The 16,105-nt window shown below is 38.5% G+C and overlaps 1 protein-coding gene across 1 annotated transcript in view; it reads left to right on the top strand.

The window, feature by feature from the left end:
• TENM3 (teneurin transmembrane protein 3) overlaps window positions 1-16,105 on the top strand; it is a 363,886-nt gene that overhangs the window by 225,223 nt on the left and 122,558 nt on the right. Inside the window, exon 6 of the mRNA XM_074866418.1 lies at window positions 3,642-3,734. Within this exon, the coding sequence (XP_074722519.1) occupies window positions 3,642-3,734 (93 nt within the window). The remainder of the gene's footprint in view (window positions 1-3,641; window positions 3,735-16,105) is intronic.

Here is a 16,105-nt window from a genome sequence, read left to right as displayed (position 1 = left end):
CTAATAGTCTCACTTGGTTGGAACTCTGGAGGTGAAGAAGTCATCTTATTTGTCATTGATTTTTTCCCTTTTCGGTTAAGATTCCCTACTGAGTGTGATTCTTAGGCTCAGTTTCAACTATATTAACAACTTTGTGATAGGTCTCTTCCTTCATCCTTTTCTCAGCCTGAAAGAAAGTTTATTTCCTCTCTGGCAATATTTTAGCTTATGTTCATAGTCAGCTTTTTTTCTCGCCCTCTCTTTTTCTTTTTATCTGACTTAGATGACGGCCATTTAGAGGTACAGAATGTGAATGTCAGCATATATACATAGCTATCTTTCTATCTCTATAGGCTCATATTGGTGATGGGTGGCATAAAAATGACATACAACTTGCTGTCATGTATAGCTGGATAGTGAATAGGCTGTTTTTGTGTATGTGCATGTAAGTGAGAGGGATGTATTTGCAAAGCCTGAGGGAGGTTTTAGTCCCTATCATTTTGCAGTAGTAATGGAAGTGACTTTGAAATATATATTTCATAATATTGGATTGAGTTGTATATTTAATAGAATATTCTGCAATCTGGCTCTGTGTAGAGTTAATACTTTTGTATAAAGCATTGCTGTTACTGGTTAAATGGATGAACTGTGAGGTGGCAGATCAATAACGTCCAACAGAAATTCCAATTTATGTTTTTTTAAATATAAAAAGACTCTTTGCTTAAAATTTTATGAGGGCCTAAAGCTGTAACTTGGATTATGTGAGTGCTTCCTTCATCTCTGATGCCATCTTTAGATGACAATGAGGTGACTGAGCAGTGGCAGAAATTGTCTTCACTCTACTGGGGCTCAGTAAAATCAACATTTAAAAAAAAGGCAAGACCTTAAGAAAATACTTGCTGCAGATTTCCTGCAGGCTGCAGGACCTTTTCCTTGGACGTTTAATGATCTTTATTATTTGACTCTTCCCCAACCTGCTGTGAGTTAGGTTCAGCTGTAGAAGCAATAGATCTGCTGGAGAAGCCAGCACCATAGAACAATATGAACTTTTGAAGAAATAAAAAAGCAGGGCTATATTGAATAACTTTTTATTTTGTTCTTTGAATTACTGGTTAGACAGTGCCAATAATGCAAAAGCATGACTACATGTCAGGTGTCTGAATATTATAATTCATTATTAAGTAATTAAATATTAGTAGGTTTTTTTATTATCATTGATCTTTAAGTTTTTATTCACCTATTAGTTTTAGTAATGACTTATTGAGCTCCAGGATCATTAGTTACATTCTCATGACTTTGCATTCTACTAGGATCTAAATTACTGATATTTAAAAATGCTTAGTAAATCACTTCTTTGTATGCTTTCTCTGTTAAATATTTGCATGTGCAGAATTTTTCTAATGCACAATCAGTTATGTATGTTAGAGATGTGCAGAGGAAAAGTATGTTAGAATTCATAAATTTATTGGTAAAAGTAGGCTGGTAGCATCTCTTAGTGTGTTTCTCAGGCAAAATTTCATTAATTTTAGGCATTGAATGTCTAAAATAAAGTTGTCATCAAGGAGAAGTTTACATATTCCGGACAAGGAATAAATCTCTGAGACTATCATATAACTTTATTCAGAATCTGTGCTAACATGTCAGTGAATCAAACAAGAGCTTTGCTTTTTCTTACTTGATTTGCTGTATAAAATACCTCATTTTTTGAATAATGACTGTGTTTTGTATGGTGGACTGTGAGTTTTTTGTAGAAACTAACCAAGAAACTTACATGTTTTTCGTAGTCTGTACTGATACTGTTTAGTCTTCTTTTACCCCTATCTTAAAAATAGAGTGGGTAGGAACATTATGGTATTCAGTTACTTATCTACTAATTTTACTGAGAAGAAAGATGGGACTGGTTGAAGAATTACTTGATGTCTGGAAAATATTTCTGTATTTTGAAGGATTTTATTAAAGTACTAGAATACCTCAGAAGTGGTACAGACAAAACAATTCCTAGAATGTGTTACCTCAAAACCATTCTGCAAGCTTGATCCAAACTTCATTTTAGAATGTGAAGATTTTAGAAACTCCCAAAGTGTGATGAATGTACCCATATGTCTTTATTGGGGTGGACTGCCAATGAAGCTAGCACCTTCACTATTGATTAACGTGTGGAAAGGGTGTTGATAGTTTCCAGGGAAGTCTTAAATCAATTTGTGTAGAGGCTGATTGATTGTCTGCAAAAGCACAATGTTGCTGGATGTAAAAGTCTGCTCAAAGCAGCTATTTTATGCATTCCACCCACTAAAACAGTGCCTGGTTTAATCAAATTCAAAATTGTTCCATTCTGTAAGTCTTCCAGGTTTTCACACATGGACTTGATTAGACACATTACTTATATTGAGAAGGCATGGTACAAAATAAAGGCAGAAACTGGGGATGAAGTTCAAGTCCTGCTTTTCTGAAGACCCCATGTATCATTGTGGGCAAGCCACATTGCTGGTCTGCAAGTTGAGGAAACAGGACTCGACTTAGATTGCTGAGAGCATGAATGCATTTTTAAAGATTGACATGCGATAATTATGGGGTCAGTATATACACATGTTAGACACGTTCATTAAGTCAAACAGCCAGTATTGTTTTCAAAGACTAAACTTGAATAAAAAAGTTCTGTTTTCTTTTGACATTCTCATGCAGTTGGGTGCTCACCAAGCATCTGTGCCTGAATCCTAGCACAGTGGGCCCATATGCTTATAAGCTTCCCTTAGTGTCAATAATGTCTTACTTTAGATTTTCGCTTGATCTCTCTGGCATCCTTCCTGCTCAAAAATCCCTTGCTGTCACCATGAATACTTGGAATTTGACCACACTGTGTATTTCCTCCCCTGTCTCCTATGCAAGCACTGATAGTCCAGAATCCAGTAGTATTTGCACAGTATTCCTTGAGTTTATCATTCCCCTCTACAAAGATATGCAGCCATTGAAGCAAGCATGGACCCAAATTTTTTTTTCCAAAACTAATCTTTTCCTGGTTTAGATCAGACAGAAGAAATATGCAGTTCTAAGTAAACTAATAGTGCCTAGCTTTGTTTCTCTCCTTTCATTTTCTCTCCATTCCCTGACAGAGCCAGAGTCTGTGGTCCTTCCTTTCCCTCCCCTGCTGCTGTGCAGTGTCATTTGCAGAACATGAGATCTCCATTCACTGTGGTAGTCAGCCCTCTGTATATTTTCTGGCTGACTGGCTATGCCAGGTAGCCAGCAATAGACTGTCTTTTAATAGTCTTTGTTCACTTTTATTACTTCATTTCTGGTCCAGCCTCATCAAGTACACGACATCCCCCACTATGCATGGTTCGGTCCTTAAGCCTGTCTTGCCACGGGCAGCAGCCAGGAATTTTATTCAAGGACTTACACATAAATAAGGGATCACCAAAGGGTAGTGACCACCTAATGGCAGCCTTTTGTAACACCATGTCTTCAAGTTACAACCCAGCACATAGTCCAGAGGGCAGCATGGAAGGCAGATAAACCCCACATTCAAAATGCAGTTGCGGTTTTGCACATTTGAGGAAAAAGAAAGTTATGCAACAGAATTAGTTATTCTTTTTGTGGGATCTTGCCATCCTTTAATTTGAAATTGCCACTCTAATTTCATCTTTTTGTATCTTTGTGTATAGAGAATTAGGAAATCAAGCAGTCCTTGCAAATGGTCATGACAGCCTTATAGAGATGGATGTGTTTTCTCCAACATATCACGATAGCAGTTATGGGTATGTGACTCTAAGTGTTTGCATGATGCTAATTGTTGACACAGAAGACAAAATGTGATTTTATAAAAAAAATTGGTTACAATAGTCAAAAACATCTGGGACAGACTTCCTTATCTTTATATCTGATTTTTCTAAACTTAGACTTTAAATAGTTTGTCATACTGACTTTGGTAAAAACAAACGCTAAACTTTGACAGCCAAATCTTGTTTGCTTTCGCTTAAGAAAATAAGAGTGCAGTTGAGGTTGTATTAATTCTCTATGGCCTGATTCTGCAAGCTGTTGCAAACTATTTGCATGATTACATATTTGCCAGATCTGATCCTTAGTTTGTAATATATTTACTACTTAGCAAATGTTTGTTTTAGAAATATTATGACATATTAATATAGCATAAGGAATGACCAATCAAAGAATTGTATATCTAATCTGTAATATTTTTTACCAGCTAGTTTGAAATCAGAACTGCTGATAAATGTTTAACTGGAAATAGAGAATTCCATATAAATTAATATTTAAATTCCTTTAAATAAACTTTATATTATAGACCTGTTCCATATCTACTTAACCTTGTCATTAATATCTGTCTTATATTTGAACTATGTTTTGGCATTCTTAGGCCAAATCAGTATACTTGGTTTCTGATCCACACACTAAAAAACCCTGACAAAGCAGTACCATTTCTAATGAGTTCTAGCCTGTTAATCAGCACAGTATGCTAAATTTTAGTAAAGAATTATTAATCATAAATTTACCTTTTATTTTTTGTTTGTACTATGGTAAAAATCAGAGCTTTATGTCCAAATTCTGTTTTGCTAATTGTAACTCTTAACATTATAAAAGGGATAAGGTGCTATTTGATTAAATGAGGAGATCTGCATCTGCCTGTTAATAACTAATTAATCTGTAAAATATATTGACACTGTACATTGATCTGCTTCGTGTTCCAAAAACTCTTAAACTTTCACTTAGCCACCAATTATAATCAACAGCAGGAAGAGAACAGTATGTTAAATTCACGTAGTTAATCACTATCAGCAAACTCAAAAATACTGCAGATATTTACCAGAAGACCCTAATACATTTTCTTTAAAGTAAAAATGTAAGCATACTGGATTAAAAATGAACAAAACCAAATATTATTGTTCCCTGTAGACCAATTACTATACAATACTGATTCAGATACATAATTGCTGAAGTAGAGTTAATAGAACCATTCGTGGTTTATGCTTTACATGTTTGTAATGGGACCACCAAGTGCAAGTATTTTGGCAAAGGGACTATATTATATGAGACTGTTAGTTGATACTAATTCAGGTAACAATACAATGAAATTTAGCTTGTTTTTGTAATCCCTTCATTTTAAAAATTATGCTTGCAGGGATCATCTCCTGGTGTGAAAGTTGTCCAGAGATGATACACATCAGTTCCAAAGCGTAATAGATTTGAGACTACAACATGCTATCAGCCTGAAGATTCAGTTTATCAACCTCACTAACATAATGTGTCACAGCTAGAATCATTATATATTTGTTTCTTTGTTTCCATGTCATGCATGTGTTACGTTATGATATACTATTTCTTAGTTTGTATGGCTTACGGAGAGAATATTAATCTAATGAATTTGACAATTTTAGTGTTAATAATGATAATAGAAATAGACATTTTGCATCAAAATTCTGATGATTCATAGGCCTAGACCTAAAGAATAGTTGTTTATAGCTTCAAGAGATTTGTGCATAGTGCATTAATTATCATAAAACAGCTGGAAATCTCAAAGTATTTTAATAGTATGTATTGTTGGCTTTACTTGATACCATTATTGTTCTCTCTAATATGTAAACATAATGTTAGTATGCGTATTGACAAATCAGCTTAGTTTGAAGTAAATAATCCAGGGGTTTTTAACCTAACCTGATAGTCCTCTCCTCAAGTTATCTAGATGTCAAAATCTGAAAAAAAGTAAGATTCACTATCAGTGAGTGACCATATTTATACTTGTTATAGTTAAAGCTTCCTAGCATTTTCTATTTCTATAGAATCTTCTCATTTTCTGAAAATTTCATATTTTTGCAGGATTGGGGGTTGAAAACTTTCTGCTGTATTTAAGTAAGAATTCTTTGCAAGGAGGTTTGTCATCTGTTGGAGAAAAAGTTCGGGAGAGCTCTCTTAAAAGAAGTCAGGTTGTCATAAGGGCATAGTGAATTAAATTTAAAAGTGGAAGAATCCAGGAGTGCAGAGTGGAGAAAGCTGGAAATGACTGGGCGCAAAAGGAATAGGAGTGGGTGTGCAAATGGGTAGGTGGAGTAGTCCAGAAGGAGAAGCTGAGAGTGGTTGGATAGGCAAGGTAGGACTTATAAAAAAATTCTAGAGCACTAGACACTGAATATCTAGGATGAAAAGCAGGATTATTCCTTGTCCTTTACTGCTTGTGATTACTTGTGAAATCCTTTTGAATAGCATGCACCTCATCACCTACAGGACTGACTCAAGATGATGAGAAACATGGCTGCTAGCATATGCTTTACTAGTGACAGAAGCCAGAAATAATCAAACCAAAGATTTTGCATCTGTGATGGACTATCTCTGAAGTTTCTTCAAACTTGCTTAAAAAAATTGCAAGTTAAACAAAAAAACACTTTAGTAAAAAAATGCCATCAACACCATAAAGTTAAGCACACAAAATTTACCAAGTTAAAAGCTAACCTCTCTCTCGGGTTGTGTGGCTGAAGTCAAGCCTGCCATCCCAATAAATGCAGCTTGAATTGAACCAGAAAGGAATTTTAACAGATTCTAGAGATTCTTTCTGTCACATTCAAACAGGTGAGAAGACAATACCAAACATCATGGCAAAGCAAAGACCTGGATGAATGTATAGTACCAACATCCAGCATCTCTGATAATGTTGGTTGCACAAAGAGAAGTCCAGCTTTAGAAAGACATATGTGGAAATGAGTACCATGAAAGACAAAGCGTCACCCTCTTCTGGGCACAAGGTGTAATTCTCTGCCTTGTTGAATCCTTGAATGGTGGTCTCTCAAGTCTACAAATCTTGGCATGTTGCATATGAGGGAGCATGCAAGTGTAGTATACAAGTTTTCACCAAGGAACAATAAGGACTGGGAAACAGGAGTGATGGTTGCATCACATGTACATGCACAGTTGCCAAGTTGGTGGTAGTGGATGTAACTCAGAGGTTATGACAGTGCTGTCCCTGTAGTGACATGAATTTGGCTGTTTGACTGACTGCTGGTAGCATAGCAGTGGCAGCTCAGAGTTCATTGCAGGTTAGCATGGACTCTGAATTGCAAGAGAACCACAGCTAAGGACATCAATAAGTGAGCTAAGGTTCACAGATCCATTATGACTGAAGCTTCAGCCTGCTAGCAGCTTGAGGCAGAATCAGATCCTATCAGTCACTGGCATAATAATAGTTCACTTCTTTAACTTCCCCCTGGTTTTATCTCCTTTTAAAATGTCCAGTAGTTCAGCCAGGTCTTTCAGCTGCAGATGAAATTTCAACCTTTGTTCAAACTTCTGAATTAACCTTTGGGTAAATAATGCAACTCTAGTCTCTCTTAAGCCGCATTTGCTTTTTGAAACTGTCTCCATGTGCCTTTTGAGACATTTAGAGCAGTTGTTCTCTTTCAGCTTTATGAAGACAGCAAAGGTAGTAAAAGAGATTGGAGGAGTACTTTTACCCTACCTTTCTTCTTTGTTTTTCTCCCTGGAAAGCTTAACTTACTCAATATTCAAGACAGGAACTGGCCAAGATTAGAATACCTTACCTCAGAGACAACCTTCTCCCTTCTCTCTCTATCTTGGTAGGGATATGATTCCAGAAGAGCAGAGAACAAGATAAGGAATTGTAATATAAATTCTTACTGCTCACATGAGCATTTCCAGTCCTCACTGCAAAATTTGGATGCTTTCCTGTACTCTCACTTCCTTTGGAGAGGAGTGAAATAGCATGAACACTCTTAATATCAGAAGGTGCACTGAGGGGCTCTTGGATTCGTTCCAACTCCTGCCTCCTTCAGAAGTGAGTATCACCAACAATAGATGGAAGTCTGTGTAGGTACTGGTCCTCTGAGAGATCCAGAAGAAGCCTGTAAGGAGAGCAGAGCCACTTGATATTTTTTTCAGTAATATGTAAGCCTAGTTTCACTCTTCAATGGAAAGTAGGTAATGGGACAATCCTGCAACGAAGAGTATGAGTAACTAAAATTGTGTCAGGTTTCTTTGCTTGCCCACCCAGCACCATGAGTCATCCTTTGCTTCAGACTCTCCTGCTCGCTTCTGTAAATTGTGGCTTAGCGTTGTTTGTTTCCCTTGCTAATCTTCACAGGGTGCAGCATAGCAGAGAGGAGCACGAAAGAGCAGGCTTGGCAGAGCCATCTGATTATACTGGTTCTTTTGATCCTAGATATACCTTTACATATCACAGAAGTGAATTTCTCCTTCTCCAGGAGAGAGAGCTAGCAGCTGGAATCTGAATTTGGAGGAACAAATAATAGGATGCTTACAGGTGACTTCTACATGCTGTAGCACCATATTCTTTCTCATACCAGCAAGAAGGTAGGTACGTTGCAGAGGAAGAGGTTTACTCTTGCACACGTAAAGAGAGGAAGTTTGAGGCTTTTGTCACTATCCAGACCTTCAGGTCACCATGTCCTCCTGGCTTTTAGATTGGGATACTGTCATGTCTGAATTGATGTTCAAAGCTTCAGCTGCAGGTTGCCATGCATGACTTCTTCAGTCTTTCTCCAGCAGCAGCCAGCAGTGGAGCAGTAACCTGCCAGGGTTAACACACAAGCAGTTAAGGAAGGCACTTGCAGCCCTAGTAGTTCTTTTTTTCCTTCTTGGCTTTCAGTCTTCAGTTTGTAAAGAAAGCAGGTCCTCTGTGTAAACCCAACCAAACTCAAGCAAGTGTTACCATATGTAAAGTGTTTTTCTGAAACATTTGAATAAGCTGTTAGAAGAGGCTTATCTCCAGTTCCCACAGATGTTTCTTCTGTTTTTGCATATGGATAATAGCTCTCTTCTCTTTCTTCCTTTCTCCCAAACTTTGATCATCGTTTGATCTAATGTGATCTTGGAGCTTTTTCCAGGATTATGGTAGTATTAGTATTGGCTCTGAGGAAGCGGAAATTCACTTTTATCTCTTCCTAAGCAATTTTTTGATTGCAATTCTGCACAGAAAATAAACTGAGACAAATTCGCAGCATAATGTAGTTTCTGTGCTGGCTTGGATTTATGTTAAATGTAGCCATATGGTTCTGTGAAAGTCAATCATAAGCCTGTGCTAAGGGCAAACACCACCAGCTACAAGGTTTCATCTCAGAAGAATGTTAACAGAAGATGAAGACAGGCATAAAGTGCTCATGGAGAAACAAAAATCCAATTCCTTCTGGAGCCTACTGGGAAAGCTGATCTCATGCATCAGTGAACCAGAGTTCATATGAGACCTAGTCAGTAATTTCTGTTATCTTTTACATCTTCCCTATAATGTCAGTCGGCAGAGATTAATCTTCTCTTTCCATCTGCTTCCTCAACTCAGTGCAAGGAATCAGATTTATTGATGTGATCTATCCATTAGTGAACCAGACGGAGCTCTCTAATGTCAAGTGGCAGGTGGGGGTCATGGTCTTCACTCAGAGAACCCAGTTCAATCCCGCATGAATAGGGTCTGTCAGCAGAGAGAGAGCACACCAGTCAGCAGATGCAGTGCAAGAATTGATTGCGATCTCGGACCACCGTTTTATCCACAGTTAATGGTTTTCTTCTGATTCTGACAGTTAATGTATCTGGTAGGGTTTTTGTAAACAAACAAGAAGCATGATAACCTATTCCCAGGAGGGAAAAATTCAGCTGGTTTGCATTAACGAAAGTTAGGGAAAGATAAATACAAAAACTTAAATGAGAGAAGTTGAAGCAAACTAAAATAGCTGCAGCTGGATATATCCATCCTCTCTTGAAGTAACTTTCTTAAGATTAATTCATTTCTTTGTGTGGAAATGGCAAACAGAATGCTAGGTCTTCACACAGAGATAGGCACATGCTATCTCTGCATGTGTCAGTAATGATGTGTTTGAGGTAGAGAATGAGAGCTCCCAAACCTCAGAAGTCTATTCTGTCTGACTTTCCTATGCCCCTTTGAACCATCATAAAAATAAAAAGGTAAAGTTGCAGCTACCCTTAGGTCTTACTTGCTTACATTGGCCTCATGGTGCTGCCAAACTGTCGTAGAAGATGCCATTACACTTTTGAAAAGCAGAATTACTGCTTGCTGCTGTCTCCAGATAGGTGCATTATGAATCAGGACCACTTTTTTACAAAATCTGGTATTTTACTTTTAGCTCAGGTGAGCAACCATCACAGCTATATTCATTACAAAACAGAATAATTACAGTTTTTATTCCCAGAAATTCAATAATACCATTATATTAAACATCAAAACCAAGTCATTAGGAGTATTATCAAATTCTGAGCAGAGAAGTCATATCTCCAGAAGTATTGGTCCTGAGAGGTAAATATGTCACCAAAACATAAATTCACTAAAATTTACATTTTTCTCAGCTTGCATTCACTCAAAGTGTATTCAATAGAAGTTTTCTCTGCCTCTTGAGGCTTAGGAGAGTATCACTGATGTGTTCTTAATTCTAGATGTCTAAGGTGTAGATATTACCGCTTCGTACCTTCGAGTGAATTCAGGGTAACAGATTGAGGACCTCAGCAGAATGGATAAGACCATTTGCCTGGTCTTGCTTAAAGATCTCTTAATTCATATAGTAATGTCCACAGATTCAATAATCTTTAGAGGAAACTAGATAATTTTTAATAGAGTTAGATAGTGGCAGATTTCAGTTGGTTTTGTGGGGAGGATTGACCTGTGCTCCACAATGCAAAAATTGATGTGCTCATTTCATGAAGTATTTAATCTGTGATTACAGAAGACAATGGTATTGCCTTGACTGGAAGAGTCAAGTAAAGTACAATGATCTTTTGAGCCAACAGTGGTCCCCTGTGCTGGTAATTGCTAATATGTCCAGGGTTTTTCTCAAATTACAAGGAGAACAGATGAATCAAATATAACAGATTAGTGGACTTGTTACTTATATGAAAGACATTTTTAGAGAGTCACGGATATACTTAAATATTTGGTGGTCTTTTGGTACCTGAGGGTAAAAGAAACAAATGCAAAACATGTTAGGGATAGTTTTTCTTTCCTCTTCCACCTCTCCTCGAGTCACTTTATATTCCGTCAGTTTTGTTATGTTCTGCACTGAAACAACAGGTATCTGAAAACAGCTTTCCTCAACTCAATGGTTGCCTTCGCCTGACCCATAAAGAGCCTAAATTTGGCTTTTTTGCTTTAGGCAATTACTTTTTAATGCTTTTGTATGTTTTACCCTAAAAATAAAGTGAATCAAACAGTAATATTTATAAAAACTTTGTCTTTATGTACTGTGGGGCAAACACTACATACTCATACAAAAACAAGGGAACAATCAGTTGAATTTAAATTAAAATTGGTAGAAGGAGGTGCATTTTGACACATTGCATGTTTAGCCTACAGAACAAACCACAACAAGGCATCAGTGAGACGGTGAGTTTTGGCCTATTTAGAGAAAGAGTGAGCTGTTAGTGAATAAGTAGACTGGGAAGCATTCATCCCCTCCTTTGTACTGACCATTTTCCAACAGGGTATTGTTTCTGGTGATCTGCCCTACTGCAGTAATTCCTGTTTCTGCTTATTGGATTACAGTTACACACAGATTTTGCACATGTAACTGTTCTCTATCAAATAAGATTATCCTCTTTCTCCACAATTTTTGGAATTAACTAACTTGCTCTTTGTACCACGTATGCTTACGGGAATCCTACACCTCACACTGTTCTTTAGACAGAGACCTCCTTCAAAAGTCCAGGTCAGAGACAATTTCTAACATTGAATGCCTTTTGTAGTGCAGTCTTCTGAGTGTTATAGTTGTTCTTGCTCAATGGTCTTCTGGTAGTGGTCTGTAATGATCAGAAGAGCCACATATCTTTCACGCCATCATGGAACTGACCAAACAGACTGCATTTAGGACGCTGTAGGAGACAGTACTGCAAGAAAACCTGTACTGCAATGGCACTATGACATTTCTTACTGATCACGGTGGAATCTCTGTATTCAGAAATATGACCAAACTCATAGATTTATTCTGTTCCAGATTTTTCAGGTGCTGGTAATATACAACAATACACAAGACTCAAAGATTGGGAGGAAGGGATTTAGTGTTTTTAAGCACATCTATTCTAAATACAATTTGATTCTGGATCAGTGGTATTGTAGCTCAAGGTGAGGAGTGTTTTGTTGTTGAATATGCATAAGGTCTAGCAATATTGACCTTTATTCTGTGACAGCAGTCATCATCTAAATAGTAATATTATACAATAGCTGCCTTTAAATCTCAATGGCAAGGTGATAAAATATGATAGACATTCTGACATCCTTAGAGAAGTTCAGTAGAATTTGTCTGGACCTTATTCACAATTCCATATTTAGTATGAATTTTGTAAAAGTCCTGCATAACTTTTAATACATTGTGACATACTTGCTATGGGATTCAGCACCAGAACAGGTGTGGTTGTGCTGTATGAGATACTTCAAAACAGAACTAAAATGCTGCCAAGGAAGTTATTGGAAATGATAAGGTATGCTCTTTCACATGTCTTCCAAGTATATACAAAGCATTCTATATATGATGCCCAAAACCAGAGAAATCATAGCTACAGATCACAGTGGATCTTTTGCAAGGTAAAGCAATTTCAGCATAAGCTAAAAAAAAAAAAAAAAAAAAAGTAGTCATGTATGTAATGTAAAATTATATTAAGAATGTTAAAATTATGCAATAATTCTATACAAATTGAGACCAATCTATGTAAAAGTAATGTGGAATACTCCTTTTTGCTTGGTGATAGTTTATTTGTATAACATCTATGCTTTTGACAGTCTGGAGTTGAGGGCCTTCCAGACGTGTTTATGTAATATTGCATTCACTGATGCATAGTATATATTTTCTTCTACACTACGGTCAAAAGTTTTTGTCACAGATCTTTTCATTAAAAAAAACCAAACTGATCTCCTTCTACAACAGGGTGACCTGCTTATTGGATGAGGGAAAGGCTGTGGATGTTGTTTACCTTGACTTTAGTAAGGCCTTTGACACCGTTTCCCACAGCATTCTCCTGGCAAAACTGGATGCTCGCGGCTTGGATGGGCACACGATTTGCTGGGTAAAAAACTGGCTGGATGGCCGGGCCCAAAGAGTTGTGGTGAATGGAGTTAAATCCAGTTGGCGGCTGGTCACGAGTGGTGTCCCCCAGGGCTCGGTTTTGGGGCCACTCCTGTTTAACATCTTTATTGATGATCTGGATGAGGGGATCAAGTGCACCCTCAGTAAGTTTGCAGATGACACCAAGCTGGGTGGGAGTGTTGATTGGCTTGAGGGTAGGGAGGCTCTGCAGAGAGATCTGGACAGGCTGGAGCGATGGGCTAAGGCCAACTGTATGAGTTTCAATAAGGCCAAATGCCAGGTTCTGCACTTGGGCCACAACAACCCCCAGCAGCGCTACAGGCTTGGGGAGGAGTGGCTGGAGAGCTGCCAGTCAGAGAGGGACCTGGGGGTGTTGATTGACAGCTGGCTGAACATGAGCCAGCAGTGTGCCCAGGTGGCCAAGAAGGCCAATGGCATCCTGGCTTGTATCAGAAATAGCGTGGCCAGCAGGGACAGGGAAGTTATCTTACCCCTGTGCTCGGCACTGGTGAGGCCGCACCTCGATTCCTGTGTTCAGTTTTGGGCCCCTCACTACAAAAAGGACATTGAATTACTCGAGCGTGTCCAGAGAAGGGCAATGAAGCTGGTGAAGGGTCTGGAGCACATGTCGTACGAGGAGCGGCTGAGGGAACTGGGGTTGTTTAGTCTGGAGGAGGCTGAGGGGAGACCTCATCGCCCTCTACAACTACCTGAAAGGAGGTTGCAGAGAGCTGGGGATGAGTCTCTTTAACCAAGTAATAAGTGATAGGACAAGAGGTAATGGCCTCCAGTTGCGCCAGGGAAGGTTTAGACTGGATATTAGGAAGCATTTCTTTACAGAACGGGTTGTTAGGCGTTGGAATGGTCTGCCCAGGGAGGTGGTGGAGTCCCCATCCCTGGAGGTGTTTAAGAGTCGGGTTGACATAGCTCTTAAGGATATGGTGTAGTTGGGAACTGTCAGTGTTAGGTTAATGGTTGGACTAGATGATCTTCAAGGTCTTTTCCAATCTAGATGATTCTGTGATAAAGGAAGTTATTCTAAGTCACATTTCTGTTGCTGGACACCTGGCTATCTTATATCAGAAGTATTTGGGCTTTCTATATGAGCCTTACTGTCCTTGAATGTTTTGATAATCTATCTCCATTTCTCTAAAGACACAGTTTTCAGGTAACTTAATCCTTCTGCCCAATTCATGAGGTTTATCACTTTTTTCCCCCCTCCTGCTTTCCCATTTACTGAATTTAGTAGAGGGTACTTCAATTTTATTTTCCACCAAGGAAGTGGCAGCACAGAGAAAATCTTATTTTATGTGAATCCTCCCCCTCAACTTGAGGAGGAAGAAAACCATCTGCATGACAGCAGGTGCACACCAGCACTTGGTGCTCAGAGAGTACAGAGTTAACTTAAAAGCATGATTATTTTACCTTTATTCATATGCTTCTGTTTTTTGAGCTGACATCTTTGAAGTTTTTGAGGCTGTATTTCTGTCTTTTAAGGGCAGAAGCTTAAGTAAAATGCCTACCATTTGTGAAATAAGGGGATTTCCCAGCTGTCGTTGCATCCAAGGATTAGTTTATGACACAACTTTGTATGTTGCTACCGGTCTGTAGTTTAGATTTGTTAGGTACTGAATTCTTCTCCCCTAAAACATTAAGATTAGTGACACTTTTTAATAAAAACATATATCAAATAAGCAGACAGAAATATATACTGAATAAATGTAAAAGTAGAAGATTATTTGCTTTAAAAAGTGAATTGAATTATTTAATAAAGCAGAGCTAGTTTGTCTTGTAAAATATTAGCATGATTCACTGGATTTTTGTACTCTGAAGCTTAATAAAATATTTAAAGTGCTATTTACATGAAGATCTAGCAAGTGCTTGTTAGATGATCAATTTTGAATGGAAGATACACTATTGCAGATGCTGTAAGCTCCCTATGAGGTGGAACATAGTGTAGTTGCCAGTAAGTCAGTGCCTGGTCAAGTAGTGCAAACAGTTGAGGCTTTAGAAATTAGCTATTCAAGGTCCTTGGTTTGAAAAGACAAGGTAGGTGGATATATAGATAATTAAAATTATTTGTGGATAGATTATATTTCAAGAGCATAAGAATTTCAGCATTATTTGAAAGCAGCCTAGATTTCTTGTCAGATACCTTATCCTTCCGAGTGTCTCATAGGAACACTGTTTGGCATGGCTCAGTGAGGCAGACAAGATGTGTAAGTCTGATAGTGTTACACTTTAAATACTTATCACTCAGAGTTAATGTAGCAGGAGAGTCTCTGACAACTTTTTTAGTAACTCCACTCATTAGGAATAGAGAGATCCAAGCAAATTCTCTTAACCCAGAGGAAGATGCCAGGCTGGGTTTTCTGTCGTTATTTTCCCTCAGCATTCTCTAGCCAGTTGGTGCAACCACAGTGGTATTGTATTCATGGGATTGGAAGCAAAAGAGGGATAGCTTAAAGTGAGGAGTTGGGTTGTGTGCTGCCTAGGACTACACACTGCTGAATTCCCACTGCTGAATTCCCACAGCATTCTCCTGGAGAATCTGGCTGCTCATGGCCTGGACAGGTGTACTCTTCACTGGGTGAAAAACTGACTGGATGGCCGAGCCCAAAGAGTTGTGGTCAGTGGAGTTAAATCCAGTTGGTGGGCAGTCACAAGTGCTGTTCACAGGGCTCAATATTGGGGCCAGTTGCATTTAATATATTTATCAGTGATCTGGACAAGGGAATCAAGTGCACCCTCAGTAAGTTTGCAGATGACACCAAGTTGGGTGGAAGTGTTGATCTGCTTGAGTGTAGGAAGGGTCTGCAGAGGGATCTGGACAGACTGGATCAATGGGCCAAGGCCAATTGTATGAGATGCAACAAGGCCAAGTGCCAGGTCCTGCACTTGGGTCATAACAACCCCATGCATCACTACAGGCTTGGGGAAGAGTGGCTGGAAAGCTACCTGGCAGAAAAGGACCTGAGGATGTTGGTCGACAACTGCCTGAATATGAGCTGGCAATGTGCCCAGGTGGCCAAGAAGGCCAATGTCATCCTGGTTTGTAACAGAAATAGCGT

Source organism: Strix uralensis, chromosome 4 (genome assembly GCF_047716275.1).
Source record: "Strix uralensis isolate ZFMK-TIS-50842 chromosome 4, bStrUra1, whole genome shotgun sequence".
In the NCBI taxonomy this organism is placed as follows: domain Eukaryota; kingdom Metazoa; phylum Chordata; class Aves; order Strigiformes; family Strigidae; genus Strix; species Strix uralensis.
This window is presented reverse-complemented; position numbering and strand designations above follow the sequence as displayed.